At 36.3% G+C, this 19561-nt stretch overlaps 1 protein-coding gene across 1 annotated transcript; it reads left to right on the top strand.

Annotated features, from left to right (window-relative positions):
- Positions 1–325: 325 nt before the first annotated feature.
- On the top strand, positions 326–19312 carry LOC112048922 (alpha-tocopherol transfer protein-like). The gene is made up of 8 exons (XM_024086629.2): positions 326–473; positions 7488–7639; positions 8554–8713; positions 10776–10834; positions 12870–13066; positions 15159–15269; positions 16810–16912; positions 18348–19312. Exons 2-8 carry the CDS (start codon positions 7489–7491, stop codon positions 18497–18499), a joined length of 933 nt encoding a protein of 310 aa, XP_023942397.1. The 5' UTR covers positions 326–473; position 7488; the 3' UTR covers positions 18500–19312.
- Positions 19313–19561: the final 249 nt, after the last annotated feature.

The following is a 19561-nucleotide window of genomic DNA, read 5'->3' as shown; positions in this document are numbered from 1 at the left end:
TGCAGATGTCAACGAGACGCGATGTTTTTTTATGGGTTTCACCAGCCTGCGTTGCTTGTATAGACTCATTCTGTATCATTCTTTATTCTGTGCATGATACCTAAAAGTAGTGTTGATATTATAAAGGACAACAAAAAGACATTTCAATTTTTTTTATTTATATACTTGGTTTTCAATCTTCCCATACAGTTTCCATTAAACACAATTACTCGTATGACGTACCAACGTCATAGCTTTGTTTTACCATAACTTTTCACGAACAGGAAAAACTAAACCTAGCGTCTACAATAATTTGAGATCACTGTAGAGACTAGACAACAATGTCGCAACCTTTGCAAGGTTCAAAGAACATGGATTCTGAAGTTAAACCGTCGAAGGTACTCAGTTAGGTTGGGAGGCTTATAGCGCGAGACGTTTTGGTACCGGTGCGGTGATAACTCGTTTTATTGAAGTTTCAAATTTGGAATCGCAAAGTGAGTTTTGAATTTAACTTATATCAAATAAATTAAATTATTGATTAAATAAATAATATTAATTATGAGAAGGATAGTGTAATAATTTAACAAATTATTTCTATTGATATTTAAATGAAATACTACAAATGCTTAAGTATTATCACAAAAAAAAATTTATTACAAGTTTTTGATTTTTCACAAATTATCGTAATGTTGGCTAAGTAAGCTGGTAATCAAAATAGGTCAACTTTTTCATATTTTAAGTTCTACTAACTTCCGATAAAGACATTTTTTATCGTAATTAAAATATTGAAAACTATGCACCTAGCGATTTGAAATAACGGAGCTTGAAACTTAACAATAAGTTAATGCTCAATATTAATTTGGTACCATCTTATTTCTGCTAAGTGCATTATAATAAGCCTTGGAAAATTGAGGAAAATATCATGAAAAATGATGACTTCAAAATATTATCATTATATCGATACAACACGCAATCATCATGCAATAATCATCATTATATCTACAATTTTGATTGTTTACAAAAATTACCTATTTAGTTTTTTTTAGATCATTAAGAATTATTTAGGCAAAGATTGAGATAATACTGTCGTAAAATATCCGATTGTATCCATTTACCTTTGTTGTTTATCGGTTGTGTCAGAAATAAAGCTATTTCTATTTTTTTCTTATAAAATTAGCTAACCGACTTTTACAAGCAGCGTAACAAGCTATCATTCTGGTTTGATGGTATGCGACTTATTCTGTGGTACGATTTTATTTTATTTAGATAATAATCAGTTTTGGAGTCGAAATGGATTTGTTTTTTAACCGACTTCAAAAAGAAGGAGGTTCTCAATTCGGTCGGTATTTTTTTCATGTATGTACACCGATTACTCAAAGACGCCTGGACCGATTTTTAATTAGTGATATTTTGAATAGATGGTGATGATGTTTCTATGCGGAAGATTATTATTAATATTAATAATGACCTTATTTTTCTTTTGACCAAATAAACCTGTCAACCCTTGAATTTTGGTAATAAGTAAGTAGGCTTTGGAACTGGATCATCCTCGGAAAATGTTGCATTATTAATCAATTAATAGTATTAAATATATTAATTAAAATTAATTATATTTATTGATTAATATAATTAATTTTAATTATTTTTATTATATTCTTCATTAGGTTGCCTAGCAAATATTTTGCCTCATCAATTTAATATTGGAGAATCAACATCACTGTTTATTACTCAGATTTCAGAGTAATCATATAAACTCTATACTAATTTATAAAGCTGAAGAGTTTGCTTGTTTGATTGAACTTAATCTCAGGAACTACTGGTCAGATTTGAAAAATTCTTTCAGTGTTAGATACCCCATTTATCGAAGAAGGCTACAGGCTATATATTATCCCCGTTTTCTTAAGGAAACGGGAACCACGAGGGTAAAACCGCGCGGCGTCAGCTAGTTGATTTATAAGGAGCTGTAAATCGTTTTTGTTCATATCATGTGTGCGTGAAGATTAGCAATATGTTCTATAGCATTGTTGCTAAATAATTGTATACGAGTTTATACCAAAACTGAATGCTAAAGATTCTTATAGACGTAAGTAGCGTACTTAATTTTAAAAGCACTAAATTTGGGCCTTCGTATAATAACACAACTTATTTATTCCATCCACGTCTATACTTACGTACAAGTACCAATTATAACCAGCGTCCATTGTGTTATTGTGTGTATCGTAACCGGTAGGTATCGATTAATTTATAACCGACTTCCAAAAAAGGAGGAGGTTCTTCGACGAGTATGTTTAGTTTTCTTAAAATGTTTGATACCTCATAATATCGTCATTTGTTAATAAATTTTGAAAGTTACTATTTTGTTTGAAAGAGTAGGTATAGTTCCAGATTGCTCGCATTTAATTTTTACGAAAATCGGTTTAATATTTTTGTGTTAAAACCAAAATCGCTGAAATAAGTGAACCAAATTTCCCATACTGTGACGTTTACGGTCACTATGTTATACTAAAAACAGAAAAATATAATCTTTTCTACAAAAAAAAAAAATACCGACTTTAAAGATGCATGTAAAATAAAAAGCACATTTAGAATAGCACCACTTTCAAACCGATCAATAGAAATGACATAGGTACGATGCACATGTAAAATAGCACCACTTTCAAACCGATCAATAAAAATGACATAGGTACGATGTTATTTTCCGCTTTTTAGAAGAATGCACCTTTGAAGTAGATTTAAAAAAGATTTTATATTGTCTACTACTAGCGACCTGCCCCGGCTTTGCACGGGTGCTATGTAGATACTAAAAATCTGATTAGTGGCACACCCCGCGTCCGCCGAAAGCTGTAAACCGGGAAGAAACGTTCTGCCCGCCAGCCGCTGTGCCTCCACTTTTATATCTCTGACTAGCTGACCGCGCACGGTTTCATCCGCGTGGTTCCCGTTCCCTTGGGAATGTGGGGATAAAATATAGCCTTCCTCGATAAATGGGCTATCTAACAGTGAAAGAATTTTTCAAATCGGACCAGTAGTTCCTGAGATTAGCGCGTTCAATCAAACAAACAAACAAACAAACTCTTCAGCTTTATAATATTAGTATAGATTTATTTTCTATATTACATAAAATGAGAAAAGTCTGACCATCGCACGTCTTGTTCTATAAAAACACTCAAGACGTCGATTCGGACGCATTGTGAAATCAAAATCCGGATTCAATTCTTGTTTACTAAATCTGAACTATGAGTGTCGGATACTGCGTGGAAATTTTTGAAGTGATAACTTCTTATGGGAGGGCAAACCGCTTCGTAACGTAACGCGTTACGGCGGCACTCTGGCTTCCCTTTCTCTTGTGGATATAGCAGTCTGTCGAGCGTCCTGAGACGCACACGTTTTTTTAATCTATTAAGGACGTGATACAATTCTGGGTGTCATTCGTTACATTGGACACACTTTATCAGTATCGGATTTGCCAGCAGGTTAAGTAGGCTGGAGCCTAGAATCTTTTTTCTGCAGAGAAAATCTGCATACCTAAGAATTTTCTTGATTCTCTACGTGTGTGAAGTCTGATAATTAATCTGCATTAGGCCAGTGTGGTAGACTATTAGCCTAACCCCTCACATTCTAAGAATAGACTCTGAGAGTGAGAATATGATTGTTAACCCTTAACTATAGTCGTGGGTCCACTGGACCCATGTTGAATTTTTGAACGTGTGTAAAAATCACGACCTGTGCCTCAACACCCCCCGCTCCTAGGTACCTTCCAAAAATATGCCAAAGTATCTTGAGAAGACCTTGATGTGTTTTTTTATTTATATGATTATTTTTCGAAAGCATGTTTTAAATAACGTCTGTTTTAAAGAAATACCATTATGAATAATAGTAGAAGTTTCTGTTCTTGACTTTGTTTAATACAACAGTTAACATTTCAAAGTAAAATTTAGTAAAAATAAAAACTTAAAAATTGTAATGTATTTTTATTTTATTTAACATGAAAAATAGGCGGGTCCAGTGGACCCATGACTATAGAGTATAAGTGTAAATTTTTACCACCACTACAGCTAAGGGTTAATAATGATTACCACAGACTGACAGCTTGACCAACGAGGTAGTTATTAAAAGTTGAACTACGTTAAATACTTATATCCTTCTTAAAGCCCAAAGGTACTTAAAAAGTAAAAGGCCTAATAAACGTTTAGGCAGGTTTAGCTGCACCAAATACTGGAATGTCGACCGCTGCTTGCAAAATCCAATTGCGCTAGAACCGATTGGCAATGTATACCACCTTGCCTTGTACCAGCTAGTACCTACCATCCTGCTTGAGAAACTTGCACAAATACATTTGTATGCGTTGTTTTTTACCAAATAAAGGAGCACCGATATTGGGTTGGGAAATATTTGCCTACCGCTTTGCCGGTGTGAAATTGCCTCCAAGGTTATTGGATTCTTTAATATTGGAAATCGGCAGTGCGAGGCATTGGTGTGATATTGGGAAGTTTAGACTCTCTGTATGCAAAGGATATACATTTTTAGAGTACCTCAAAAGGATAATACGGAACCCATAAGATCACTTTGTTGTCCGTCTGTCTGTCTTACCTTTTATTTCGGGAATTTTTTATAAAGATTTTTATTTAATAACATTTTCCTATAAAGTAGCCCAATTGCACATATGCGTTTATGAATGATGAACAATATTTTTTATTGTACAGTGCATTATACATATAAATATTATTTGAGGTAAGGTAAATACTATCTGTTTTTATTGACATCAATAAATATAGTGAATGGTCGAATATAGATTTTATTTAAAAAAACATTTATTTAAAAACTCAGACAAACAGACGGATAAAACAGAGATCCTCGAGTATTGCTTTTTTACTTTTAGAACGGAACCCTGCAAAAAATTTAACATTTTAATATAGACCTTTAGAACGGAGTCCTACAAAACTTTTTTCAAACGAACAAACATATTTTAGAGTAGGTAACAAAATTGTTTTGAACTATATTTGCCACGACTTTTAAACTTGGCCTTTCTTCTACAATTAAACTGAAATCTGTGCTGAAATTAATTCAGCTAACAGGGAACCTAGGACTTCTCGGTCTTTTAACCGTAGACCCATAAAACATTTAAGACAACCATAGCGTGCTTTTCAATAATTATATTACCAACTAACTAATTACTTCATATGCGTAAACTAAGAAATTGATTTTTACTATGAGCAATTTACTTTTCCGGGATAATAGTAGCTTCCCGTTCTTTCTTCGTAAATCCTGTCATCAGGGGTTGCCTGTTAGAGATTGCTTAAAAGGCCGCCATTATAAGCTTAGTTTTAGTTTTAATTATTCTTCTTTAATTTGTTTTAGATTGTCTGCAATAAAGTATTTCTTCTTCTTCTAGCTAAATCCGCCCAGTTTCGTGTATAAAACAAACATACTGATAGACACTGACACACAAACTTACGCCTTTATAATATTAGATGTTATGTTTAACTATTTAGTATGTGAAAGAGGAAATGAATAATCTAAACTATCCACTCATACGGTTTTGATAAAGTGAAGTGGTACTGATAAGCTTGTACAAACATGTGTAGCATTCATCATTACCTGAGTGAAAATCCAACATGGCGGCAGATAGAGCTGTCAGTGACAAGTACTAAAACAATTGAATTTCAAATTTGATCGATGTAGTAAATAGTGTACGAAATTAGAGAAAAGTGAAGTTATAATTCTGTTAGAAATAAAATAAAAACATTAAAAAAGGATTGCTTAGTGATATTATGTGTGTTCAAATTAAAAAAAAAGTTATTTCGTTCCAGTGTTTATGATTCATGGTAATGTACCTACCTGTTCTTCACCACAAAATTGTTATTTTATATTTTACTAGCTGACATCGCGCGGATTCACCCGCGTGGTCCCCGTTCCCGTAGAAATACGGGGATAATATATAGCCTATAAGCTTTTTAAATAAATAGGCTATCTAACATTGAAAGAATTTTCCAAATCGGACCAGTCGTTCAAACAAACAAACTCTTCAGCTTTATAATATTAGTATCATCATTATCAACCCCTATATTCAGCTCACTGCTGAGCTCGAGTGTCCTCTAAGAATGAGAGGGGTTAGGCCAATAGTCCACCACGCTGGCCCAATGCGGATTGGCAGACTTCACACACTCAGAGAATTAAGAAAATTATCTGATGTGCAGGTTTCCTCACGATGTTTTCCTTCACCGTTAGAGAAACGTGATATTTAATTTCTTAAAATGCACACAACTGAAAAGTTGGACGTGCATGCCCCGGGCCGGATTCGAACCTACGCCCTCCGGAGTTGGAGGCAGAGGAAGTTCTTAGCCCTACCTCTATCGATTACAAGTCCGGGCATCTGCTTGCAGTATTCTCTTTAGTCTATACCGCACTATGGGACCGGCACCCGCACGATGAATTCTTCCGTCTCTCTTGTACTTTTTTCTTAACTATAACTTTATATTCTACAAAATCATAAGCACAAAACATTCGCGAGTGAGTTTCATACAATAGTGGTTACCACCGCGGTTTATGGAGTAATGTTGACTGAAATTTTAACAAACAAATAAAATCTAAATTAGGTAATCCGGTTCATGCGGTTGCGGTTTCGTTTAAAAATGTAATTACATTAACAGAGAAGGAAAATGGTTCAAGCACCGGCAATTTATTTTTAAATTTGGTTTAATAAAATCAAGCTTTCATATCTTTTTTAGGGTCCCGTATTCCACAAGGAACCCTTTTTTAAAGAATAGATGCCATATATTATAAGATATGACTATTATTGTCATTCCCCTCCAGTTAGTCGGAAAAGTCAATGTTATAAGTGGGTACGACAAAAGACCAGCGGCCGGGAACGAACCACCATCTTTCTTTCGGGGATTAATCCGACCCCTTTACCACTGAGCTATTGAGGGTTTAATTAAGTAAGTTTATAACTATTAATTCAGTGCAATAAGATTCTAACAGGACAGCGAACTAGCTACTACCATAGCATCCTATCGGACTTCGTCCGCATGGAATTCAGTTTTTCACAAATCCCGAGGGAACCATAGATTTTTCCGGGATGAAAAGTAGCTTATGTGTTAATCCAGAGTAAAGTCTACTTCCATTCCAAATTTCAACCAAGTCGCTTCAGTAGCCGCAGCGTAAAGAAGGAACAAACATACACACTTACACACAAACTTTCGCCTTAATAATATTAGTGTGACCTTAAGAAGCTTTCGCTTAACAGTTGGATCAAGAGTCGGATACAGAAGGTAGTGATTCTTGAGACGGCGCGTATTGTGAGAAGGTTCCTCACCCTGACCACCGGTTGCTTGGGCAGTCAAATGTCCCGCAGCGGGAGGGTTAATTTTTTTATAAGTTTTTTGTTTATTTTGTATAGTTAAAAATTAAAAAAAGGAGAAATAAATAAATGAGAGTAACCAAGTGTGATAGTAACCTATCTGTATAATCAATGACTTCAGTTAGTTACAAAGATTTGGTTTCAACAGAATGGCATCGGCAGCGACGCTAGTCCAGCCTTCAGGAGAGATGTGGAAGAAAATCCGGGTGGAGCTGAACGAGGACGTGAACACCCGGGACCGCGACCTTGCTGCGATCAAGGAGTGGCTGCGGAAGCAACCGCATCTTCCTGATCAATGGGGTAAATGGCATGACTCAATCGCAGTTTATAATACTTTACGCTAGCCATTGACGATCAAGTTAGTAGCACTGCCTGCTGATTTTTTTTCTTGTTGAGTAAATGCCGTTGGCTCCCTACGGGACCACTACGACGACATCGACGGGGGGTTGCAGAAGCATCACCTGATGAGACCCGAAGGCTAAAATAAAGATAGAAGGCGGAACGACTCTTTAAGGGTGTCTGCTATGAGACTCGTACCTCGGCTTAGGAGGCCGTTCGGGAAGGGATAAACCGGGACCTGGAGTGAATCAGTCCAGACGCTCCCAACCAAGTATGTTAGTTTCAGAACCCACGTCCGGGTGACGTTAGATATCGGGAACCTCGACGCCTGCTGAAAAAACATAGAAACCTCACATATACTTAACCACATTTCGACACACTTGACACACACTTGACCGTCTGTGGCCGTCGTTAATAACTAACATATTATACGTACGTGCCTTAAAAGAGGGCTCAGAGTCACTAGACAAACCGCTAGACGGACAAGGCGGCATCCATTATCTAATACTTATAATAAATCTGTAGAGAGGTTAATTCTGTACATAAAATATATTTCCAAAATAACTATCAGGGGTGATTAGTGATCGATACTGATGCCAAAAATGCAATCAGTAAAATTTTTGTCTGTCTGTCTGTATGTCCGTAATAGAAACAAAAACTACTCGACAGATTTTAACGAAACTCGATACAATTATTTTTCATACCTACTCCTGGGCAGGTTATAGTATACTTTTCATCACGCTACGATCAATAGGAGCTGAGCAGTGAAGGGAAATATTGGGAAAACGGGAGAAGTTACTCCATTTTTACAGCGATACTACTGTAAAGGTTGGATTAAAGATTATTTCTTGTTCTAAAGTTCTTTTTTTTAACAGATGACGGTCGCATCATGACATTCCTTCGAGGCTGTAGTTTCTCATTGGAAAAATGCAAAAGGAAACTTGACATGTACTTCACTATGAGGGCAGCATGTCCGGAGTTTTTCACTAATCGAGATGTGAACCGCCCAGAGCTAGCTGAACTGGTCACCAAAGTGTAAGGCAAATTCGAAATTTTATAATTACGTCATATAGACAAATTCACTGACATAGCTCAGCGAGTCGCGAAGCTGACGTGGCAATGGGCAGGCCACATAGTTCGAAGAGCCGATGGATTTTGAGGTCCCAAGGTGCTGGAATGGCGACCCCGCACCGGCAGTGTTGGTTGACCCCCCACTAGGTGGTCCGAGGATATCAAGCGGGTTGCAGGGAGCCGCTGGATGCTGACGGCTCGAGGTTGTGCTGGGAGGTCCATGCATGAGGCCTATGTCCAGCAGTGGACGTCTATCGGCTGTCGACTTCGTCCGGGATCGGGGCGTCGATCTGTGGATTTTTCCGAGATGAAAAGTAGCCTATGTATCCAGAGTAAAATCTATTTCCATTCCAAATTTCAGCCAAATCGCTTCAGTAGCCGCAGCGTAAAAGAGGAACAAACATATTTACATACTTTTACACTTACACAAACTTTCGCCTTTATTATATTAGTAGGACAACGTAAGTTCGGCTCACTGTTGTCTCCTCTCAAAGACAAGGATAAGGCTAATTATAGTCCACCAACGTGGTCCAATTCCATACACGTATTTAGACAGATCGATCTGAAAGAGTAAACTCCATTCGTGCGTTGGAGCTGACACACACTTTTTTTTAATTTTTTTTTGTCTTTCAATACACTTTTGAAACGTGGGCAATAGTTGTTTATTTTTTATTTTTCTTATCAACCATTCGGAAGCCTCATTTTATCTCAACGTTAACAAATTCGGCACTCAAGATTTCATCATTACTGACGTGATTACATTGAAAGCTATTGACAAATGCATCTCGATAGATCTAATTCATATATATTTTGTAAGTTGTCGTTACTTTCAAAATAGCATTCAATGTTATTTCATTTATTTATGATTAGCTGTTTTAGCAGACTCAGAACTGATTACAAAAATAAGAGAACTAATGTGAAATGAAATGAAATGAAAATGAAATTGAAATGAAATGAAAATTTATTGTTTTATCAAGTTTACATAGCTGATTGGGCTGGGACCTTCTATTAAGTACTAGACCTGTATCAGAAAGCCCCGCTCTTCCTTAACTATAATATTATTATAATTATAAAACAAAAACAATAATTTTAACATAAATCAAATAATACATAATTTTCTTACAATTCTAACATGCAAAATAAGTGAGAAATAAGAATAAAATTGTTTGCATGAGCATGCGTACAAGTGCGTGTGTGCGTGTATGTGCGTGTGAGTGTGTGTGTGTGTGTGTGTGTGTGTGTGTGTGTGTGTGTGTGTGTGTGTTCGTGAGTAATTGAAACTGAAATGGAATGTGTATCCAATCTAATATTCCTGTTTATTGTTTTGTCGAACAAAGGTTATTATTTACCTACAACATTTGTCAGGACAACTCAATTAACAAATTAAACTGTAATCAAAATAAGACCCTAAAATGGCAGAGAATGACCTTGAGTGAAGTCACGCACTTGTGAACGTTGTGTGTAGGGTTAAAGGTTTCTTTGACTGTTAACAAACACTCCCCTTTTCCACTCAAGTCACTCTGCCAGCCTATTCCATGTAACCCATAAAGAATTACACAACAAGAAATGTGGACGGCTCGAACTCGTACGGACGTCTGTACCGCAAGTCGTTACAACGCGGCGATAACAGATGACTACTGCTATTTTACCCGTGATAATTCAGTGGATAAGAGTTTTGCCTTCGGTGGGCTAGGTTCGAAACCGATCCGGGTCATACGCCTCCAACTTTTCAATTACGTTATTCATAAGAAATGAACGTAATTCTGCCAATCCGCATCGGGCCAGCGTGGTGGACTATTAGCTTAACTCCCGCCATTCTGAGAGGAGACTCGTGCCCAAAAGTGAACTCAGAGTCTCGTATAACCTAATCCAGGATAAAACAGGCGATAACTCCTAAAACTGTTTCAGTTAAAAAAATACGCATGGTACGAGTATATAATATGGGTTATGGTATATATTAAGTGTTCTAGTTTATATTTCTTTTTTTATATATTTTTTTTATTTTTTTTTTATGTTTTTTTTTTAGGCAAGGTGCTCCTCTACCCGGATTGACTCCAAGCGGTCGTCGAGTTACTATATGTCGAGGTAACTATCTGTAAAGAAAAATAACACAAAAACTTCTCAGACCCAAAGTACTCGTATACAATGAGACATTAAAGTAACGACTTACAAGTAATTAAGTTAGAGGCAAGTCATTAACAAAACTTTTTGTGTGTTTAAGTGTTCATAATTTTCAAAAAAACACAAAGATCTTGATCGTGTACGAACGTGAATCTGATACAACTAATTTTATTATTATATTATATACTTTATTTGTCTTTTAATCCGCATTGGGCCAGTAGTGGACTATTAGCCTAAACCCTCTCAACTATACTTATATTATAAAGCTGAAGAGTTTGTTTGTTTGTTTGAGTGCGCTAAACTCAGAAACAACCGGTCCGATTTGAAAAATTCTTGCAGTGTTAGATAGCCCATTCATAGAGGAAAGCTATATTCTATATTTTATCCCCGTATCCCTACGGGAACGGGAACCACACGGGTGAAACCGCGCGGCGTCTACTAGTTATAAATGCAATCAGTAAAATTTTTGTCTGTCTGTCTGTCTGTATGTTCGTTACAGAAACGAAAACTACTCGACGAATTTTAATGAAACTCTCGTCTCTCGTCCGTGAAGATAATTTGAATAATTCAATTTTCTCGTACTGACTGTCTGTTCAAGACATGAACAGAAAATGATTTTCGATCCCTATGACCTGTTTTGACATCTGGAATTCGATTTATTAACCATTCCAGTTAGACGTATTTTTCTAGGCAGTTTTGACTAGTTACCATCATCAGGCGATACTTATGCGTATCCCGGTGACGCCGCTGAGGTCCCATTAGAAGCCTAAGTCACTTACACGATAGGAAAAAACACGACCCTTCGAAAAACACCGTTAAAGATTTTTAAGAGAACTTTAAGGGTCTCTAGCGATAGATTACTACGAAGCTGCTATACCTATATCCATATCTGTTACTATTTATACTGACTTATCTTAATACTTGAATGGCGTTACGCTGGAGTGGATATCATTACATGAGATTTTAAGATACAGATTACGGAATCTCTACGGAATGCTACTTCAACAGTATCTTGTTTATTGTACATCTTTGGTTAGATTATTCCATGGATTAACCAATAAAGATTTGGGCGATTCATTGAGCCTAAACAGCAAAACAGCTGCCACAAAACTCGGCTTTCTTAACGAAGTGTAACGGTACTTCAAACTAGAAAAGCTTCTATCCTCAGACTCAGGTTCCTCTAGGAGGTGTGGAGAGTGTATGGAGTAGTGCTCCCATTTGTAGGATGGTTCCGCCAAATTTGCCTGCAGCTCACTGCTTTGGATTTAGTGGATAAACATGCCAAAAGGCTTAATGGAAATGAAGCAATAACAAACTCTAAGCCTAAAAGTTTAGAGCATCGCTGAAAGGTTGCCTGTTTATCGGTATTCTACAAGATATATTTTGGGGAGAGCGCTCAGGAACTGAATAATCTTGTGTCACCTTCGCCGTCGTATCACAGGACTGCTAGGTATTGCAGAGGTCTGCACGCTCCTCGATATTCCTCGGACGCGTACTAAGCGGTTTAGTTCCTCTTCCCACTGTGAAATGTGAAACGCTCTTCCAGCATCCGTTTTCCACGCCGCCTTCATATTGAATGTATCATCAAGTCAAGAGTGAATAGGTATCAGGCGTGATTGCAGCTAAGCGCTTGATTAAACATAATAAAAAAAATCTATAGAGATTCAAAAATCTACAAAAAATTTTTTGTTTAGTTACTAATCCATATTTTTTAAATATCTACATTTAGTCATGAATGGTGTTAGGAGTGAGTTTATTAAAAACTTTCTTTCTTCTTTCTTTCTACTCACTTATCACATTTTACGTTTTTTTTTGTTTGAAGCTATTGAAGACCTGAATAGTCCACGATTAAAAGGATCGCACTCAACACCGATAAGTCCACCGATCCGGCGATTAAGACTACTCGTATCCATCCCTAACATAGACTGATCATAGAGAATGGGAGTATTTAATGATCATTTTTTAAAATGTCGCCTATACTTTAAAATTTAAATTCAAGGTCTGGACAAGAACATTGATGCAGACCAGCTCAACAACGTGTTCAAGCTGGCGCTAATGATGGGGGATGTTCGTCTGAAGGAGGAACTGGAAGGGGTTGGTGGGGATATATACATCCTGGATGCTTCGGTGGTGTCGCCTAGCCATTTAGCCAAATTATCACCCTCGGCAATCAAGAAGTTCCTGATTTGTGTACAGGTTGGTTGACTTTTTGGTTTTATATCAGTTAATTTCACGGTCCACCTTTGGGCTAAGCATCCTTTACTTATAGGAGAGGAGTATAAAGCTTCGAGTCTGAAATTTGGCATGCAGGTAGATGTTATGATGTAGGCATCCGCTAAGAAAGGATTTTGATCAATTCTACCCACAAGGGTATAAAATAGGGGATGAAAGTTTGTATGAAACTTTGGCAATTTTAAACAGATCGGGCTGAGACTTTGCATGCATAAAGCTCGCACCTTGGAGAAAAACATAGGGTACCTACTCTTTGACCCTAAAAAAATAGAGGAGGGTGAAATAGGGGTTGGTTTGTATAGAAAGTCATAAATCAATAAAAAAATACGAATTTTTACATTTTTTGTTAAAGAAGAAGAAGAAGAAGAAGAAGTTATTTATATGTATGAATAACATTGCAGACATAAAATGCAAATTACTTATTATTTTTTTTTCTGTTTGGTGTTTTTGACTGTATTTTAATTGCACACTGCCTGTCAAATTGGATTAATGTACTTCAGTTAATCAGAATATTAACAAAAACAACAATGCAGGCTTTAAATAGTAGCTCGAGTTGCTGTTACTTTGATATTTTGACGGCAAAGTGCAATTAAAATTAGATTTAACAGCCGAGACAATGGCAGCCTAACCTATTACAACTACGAGTACACGATTAATTATAACATACTCTTAGGTACTAAAAATCCTACTAATATTAAAAACGCGAAAGTTTATATGGATGTTTGGATGTATGTTTAGATGTTTGTTACTCTTTAACGCCGCTACTACTGAAGCGATTTGGCTAAAATTTGCAATGGAAATGGATTTTACTCTGGATTAACACATACTACTTTTTATTCCGAAAAAATCCATGGTTTCCCGAGATTTGCGAAAACTGATGATTTTAATGATATGAATGTTTGTTACTCTTTCACGCCTCGACTAATTAACCGAATTAGCTGACATTTGGTATTGAGATATATTATTGCATGGATTAACACATAGGCTACTTTTTATACCGAAAAAAATCATGGTTCCCGAGGGATTTGTAAAAAACTAATTTCCACGCGGGCGAAGTCGCGGGCATCCGCTAGTGTTTAATAAATACCTAGATTTAACATTTTTAGTACTTATACAAAGTTGACTACCTATTTCTTCGATTTCTCACGATAATTTTTAAAAACAAAATGCATTTTTTATTTAACTGTCTTGTTGATTATTATCATTAGCACTGTAGTGGGCAATTGAAATATACTGATAATATTGATAAGTGATTTAATTATTTTCGTTACAAATTCAAACGTGACAATTCGACAGCTAGAGAAATACTTAGTTCGTTTGTTTTATTCAAGTCACCGACGAGTTACGAAGCTGAAAAGGCAATGGGCGGGGTACATACTTCGAAGAGCCGCGATGGACGATGGAGTCCCAAAGTGCTGGAATGGTGACCCCGCATTAGTAAACGTAGTGTTGGTCGACCCCCAACCAGGTGGACTGACGACATCAAGCGAGTCGCAGGCTGCGTTGGATGCAGGTGGCTCAGTATCGTGATGTTTGGAAGTCCCTACAAAAGGACTATGTCCTACAGTGGACAGTGGACGTCCATCGGCTGATGATGATGATGAGAATGCACATAACTGAAAATTTGGAGGTGCATTCCCCGGACCGGATTTGACCACCTTTTTTTTATATTCTTTTTTATTTTATATTCTTGACCAGTTAGCCCTTGACTACAATCTCACCTGATGGTAAGTGATGATGCAGTCTAAGATGGAAGCGGGCTAAGGAGGAGGATGAAAATTCACACACCTTCCGGTTTCTACACGACATCGTACTGGAACGCTAAATCGCTTGTCGGTACGTCTTTGCCGGTAGGGTGGTAACTAGCCACGGCCGAAGCCTCCCACCAGCCAGCCAGACCTGGACCAATTAAGAAAATCTCAATCTGCCCAGCTGGGGATCGAACCTTCCGGTATTGGAGACAGAGGTCTTATCCATTCTATCTAGAGGCTATCAAAGCTTCATTTAACACAATATAATAGCAATTTTTATCAACTTCGTTCTCTGTATATTTCAGGAGGCGTACCCAGTTAAATTGAAAGAAGTGCACGTCGTGAATACATCACCAGTTATTGAGACCCTCATTAATTTCATCAAGCCTTTTCTCAAGGATAAGATTAAGAACAGAGTAAGTAACGTAACAAAAAAATTAAATAACCAAAATTCCTCATAATTATTTTTTTATCCACCAATAGAATCTTACTAACCTTTTCAAACAAAAACATTCGGTACCAGGCAAACAGGATCGCAAAAGAGCTTTGAAATAATAGCGTAAAAGCGCTTTTATAGCGTCCCTTTGTACACAAGCACGCAATGCTGCCAATATTTTGTTTTGTGTAGTGTAAACACAATACCTAGGTACCCAAAACAAATAGATCCAATCATACGAAGGATGAATGAAACCCATCCACCAATCAAAAATTCCCGCCCTCTTTGCCCTGTGACGCAATATGAAAATGAAAACATTTATTACCAGTTAAACATAACCGTAAAAGAAGCTTTAAAATAAATCGCATCATTTTGCACAGTAATAATGCAGTTTTGTGTCATACGCATTTTCCATACATTTTCTCTATTTTTATAAATAGTTTAGTATTATTTTAGAACCTACTTAATTTGATGTTTTGGAGACAATATAATCAAGATAATAAAATGTTGAGAACTGTGGTATAACAAAAATAATAGGGCGACTGACCCTATTAAATAAATAATAAATAAAAATTATTAAATAAATAATAAAGAAATATCGTTTTTTGTGCTCAAAAAACCCAAAATTATTTTTAATGACGCGCGAATCGATGTGTGACTTACTTTTAGGATGTTAAAAATCCATACTTGTTCAAAAATCGAACAATTTTACTCACACTCATAATAATTTAAACGAAACAATACTTTAGTCGAAGCAATTTGTATAGAAATCTCGAACAAATCAATACCAGCGTATGAGGGAACAACGCGTTTAAAATGTCAGCATAAATCACGTGTCACTATCAAAACAATCAGTACTAGGCGAATATGGATACGGAGGAGTTCTGAATAAACAAGTCTCCCCGTTTTCACCCATTTTCTCGCTGCCTCATCCCACTTCTACTCGTACCTACCTCCTCGAAAGTTTGAGAGGCTCGCGAAACTTACGGTTAATGAAATAGCAATATCTACTATCGTAGTAAATATAAACAGTTTTACTAGGATATCATACAATTACACTACTTAGAGCAAAATTCAAATTAAAGGAAACTTGTTTAAAGTAAAAGTTCCTTATTCCTTCCTTTATTCGTGTTTTCAATATTTGCGTATTAAGTAATTGCGACCCAATTCTATATTCACGGCTAATGATCATTATTCGCGACTGCCGAAAATGACGTAAAATCAGCTAATCACTATCTAGTTTAGCCAAAGTTAAACCTTAATTTTATATTTTTACTAGCGGACGCCCGCGACTTCGGCCGTGTGATCTTCAGTTTGCCACAATACCGCGAGAACCATGGATTTTTTCCGGGATGAAAAGTAGCCTATGTGGTTAATCCAGAGCTAAATCTATTTCCATTCCAAATTTCAGACAAATTGCTTCAGTAACCGCAGCGTAAAGGAGGAACAAACATACACACAAACTTTCGCCTTTATATTATAAAATATTAGTGTGAAAACAAATGTTTTTTTTATTTCAGATTTTCATTCACTCTGACATGAATACGCTAAAAAATTACGTTCCAGAAGAGATGTTGCCAGAAGATTTTGGTGGTACTGGTTGCTCTTTGAATGAAGTTAACAGTGAGTGGTTCTTCTTAGCATATCCCTGATTTTTCATGTTTTAATTAGCGAATTCAAAAGAGTTATGGTTTATATCAATACTTTTGTGATCGTATTTCACTGTGTTTTAAGTGCTTTAGTTTATTTTGATGAATAATTTTATAAAGTTTATTACACTACGTGTCACATGTTAAATATGTTGGAAGCTAAGCACTGTTTGCAGTCGGACTTGATTTTCGTGGCTTTGTAAATTAATTTCAAATTAAAATTATCAAGATGAATTCGTTTAATACGCCTTTGCAGTAGAAAATAGAACTCAAGTGAATGATATTTCACCTAGCATTATGCAAAAATACTTGTAGGTATAAGGCAGTTAGACAATTGAAAAGAATACGATAAAATAAACGCCTGATGGAATTATTTTGCAATTATTGTTTCAAGTAGCACTGCGGCATTGACAAGCACAAACCGCTGTTTAATGTTCTTATTAAGTTAAGATCACAAATTAAAAGAACACTAGCTGACGCCCCTCGGTTCCACCCGCGTGGTTCCTGTTCCTGTAGGAATACGGAGATAAAATTTTTTTTTTTTTTTTATTCTTTACAAGTTAGCCCTTGACTACAATCTCACCTGATGGTAAGTGATGATGCAGTCTAAGATGGAAACGGGCTAACTTGTTAGAAGGAGGATGAAAATCCACACCCCCTTCAGTTTCTACACGGCATCGTACCGGAACGCTAAATCGCTTGGCGGTACGTCTTTGCCGATAGGGTGGTAACTAGCCACGGCCGAAGCCTCCCACCAGCCAAAATATAATCATAGCCTTCCTCAATAAATGGGCTATCAGACGCGACGCTAATGTCTTAATGGCGCTCATAGTCATTTGGTAAAGTCGGTATTAATGTCACTTATGTAAGGCGCTGTTAATTATTATAGTTTAGGTTTTAGCCGCGGGACTTCTTTCATGAAAAGGACTCTACTATGTATTTTCTTTGGCTAAATAACTATGCAGACTGAGATGGAACGCGCTTGTCTAGAAAGCGCTTAGTTACTCATGATTTCAAGATGAAAACAAAAGTGCATTTCATACCATTATTTAAATATTCCTTCACCGTTTAAAACACGTCATATTTAATTTCTTAAAATGCACACAATTAAAAAGTTGGAGGTGCATGCCCCGGACCGGATTTGAACCCACACCCTCCGGAATCGGAGGCAGGGGTCATACACTGGGCTATCACGGCTAGTTATTTTAAACGGTGAAGGAAAACATCGTGAGTAAACCTGCATACCAGAGAATTTCCTTAGTTCTCTGCGTGTGTGAAGTCTGCCAATCCGCATTGGGCTAGCGTGGTGGACTATAAGCCTAACCCATCTCATTCTGAGAGGAGACTCGAGTTTAGCAGTGAGCCGAATATGGGTTAATAATGATGATTTAAATATTTTTAAATTGCAGGTGCTTGGATGAAGAAATTAGATGACTACACAGAGTGGTTCAAACAACAGGAGGCGATCAAGGCAAACGAGGCTTTAAGACCTGGCAACCCAACTAATTATGATGAACTTTTCGGAATTGATGGCTCCTTTAGACAGCTGTCTATAGATTAATGACAACACTTTGTATTAAGTATCCAATTTGTAACATCAGAACATATTATTTGGATGTGTATAGCCATCTTTAGATCATAACTCTTATACATTAAGATAATTGTAAATTAGGTAAACTTTATGTGCATAAATTGGTTATAGGTAATCTTAGATTATTAATTTTAATTAGTCTCTCTCCTATATTGACCTTGTATAAAGACCATATTGACGTAACACAAATGCTTTGTGATAGTTTCTCATTTAATACAAAAGCATTGTTAATAATATAAAATATTATATAATACTATTATAAAAATTTGAATAAAAAAATTCAACCGACTTCCAGCTCAAAAAATAACCTAAACTAAAAAGCAAGAAATAACTTCTTTCCTATGTCCTACCTTCTGATCAGTTTGAAGGCGGTGCCAATCCAGTGTCGTGTTTTAATTAAAGCCGTTTCTAAAAGAACCACAAACATTTTGTAATTTAAACGGCTTGAATTAAAGCATCACTGGCTTACATACATAAAAAAAAAACATACATACAGCCGAACGTAAAAAGGGGGAGGCCCTTTTTGGAAGTCGGTAAAAAATAACCCTTGATCGGTGTTGAGATGATCGTCATAACTGAAATAAAAACAGGATATTTATTGTGTTCACTTTTGACTAGCACTATAAATTACTTAATGTGTTAATTAATAAACTTAATTCGTCTTGTAATTAATAATACGAATTTTACTTGTAGCAACATATTATAATATTTACTAGGAGAGCAGAAATTCATTCAGTGTATGTTGCAGCTGTTTCCATTAAATAAAATAAATAAAAATAAAAATAGCTTTATTTCCTTACAATTACAGACATTTTTTGAAAATTATTATTAAGGTTTACAAGTTTTATAGATTGTTAGTAGGTTAGTTGATATTATCTAATTTTTATATATTATGTTAGTAATGTTAATTTTTCATTTCATTATTCTTTTTTGTAAGGACTGCATAAAGCAGTGAAAGCCTCCTCCAATTGTAGCCATTGTATTCTGTCTCTGGCTGTTCGTTGCCATGTTTTACCTGCAACCCTGACTATA

This window comes from Bicyclus anynana, chromosome 8 (assembly GCF_947172395.1).
Source record: "Bicyclus anynana chromosome 8, ilBicAnyn1.1, whole genome shotgun sequence".
Classification (NCBI taxonomy): domain Eukaryota; kingdom Metazoa; phylum Arthropoda; class Insecta; order Lepidoptera; family Nymphalidae; genus Bicyclus; species Bicyclus anynana.
Note: the sequence above shows the minus strand (reverse complement) of the source record. Positions and strands in the feature narration are given on the sequence as shown.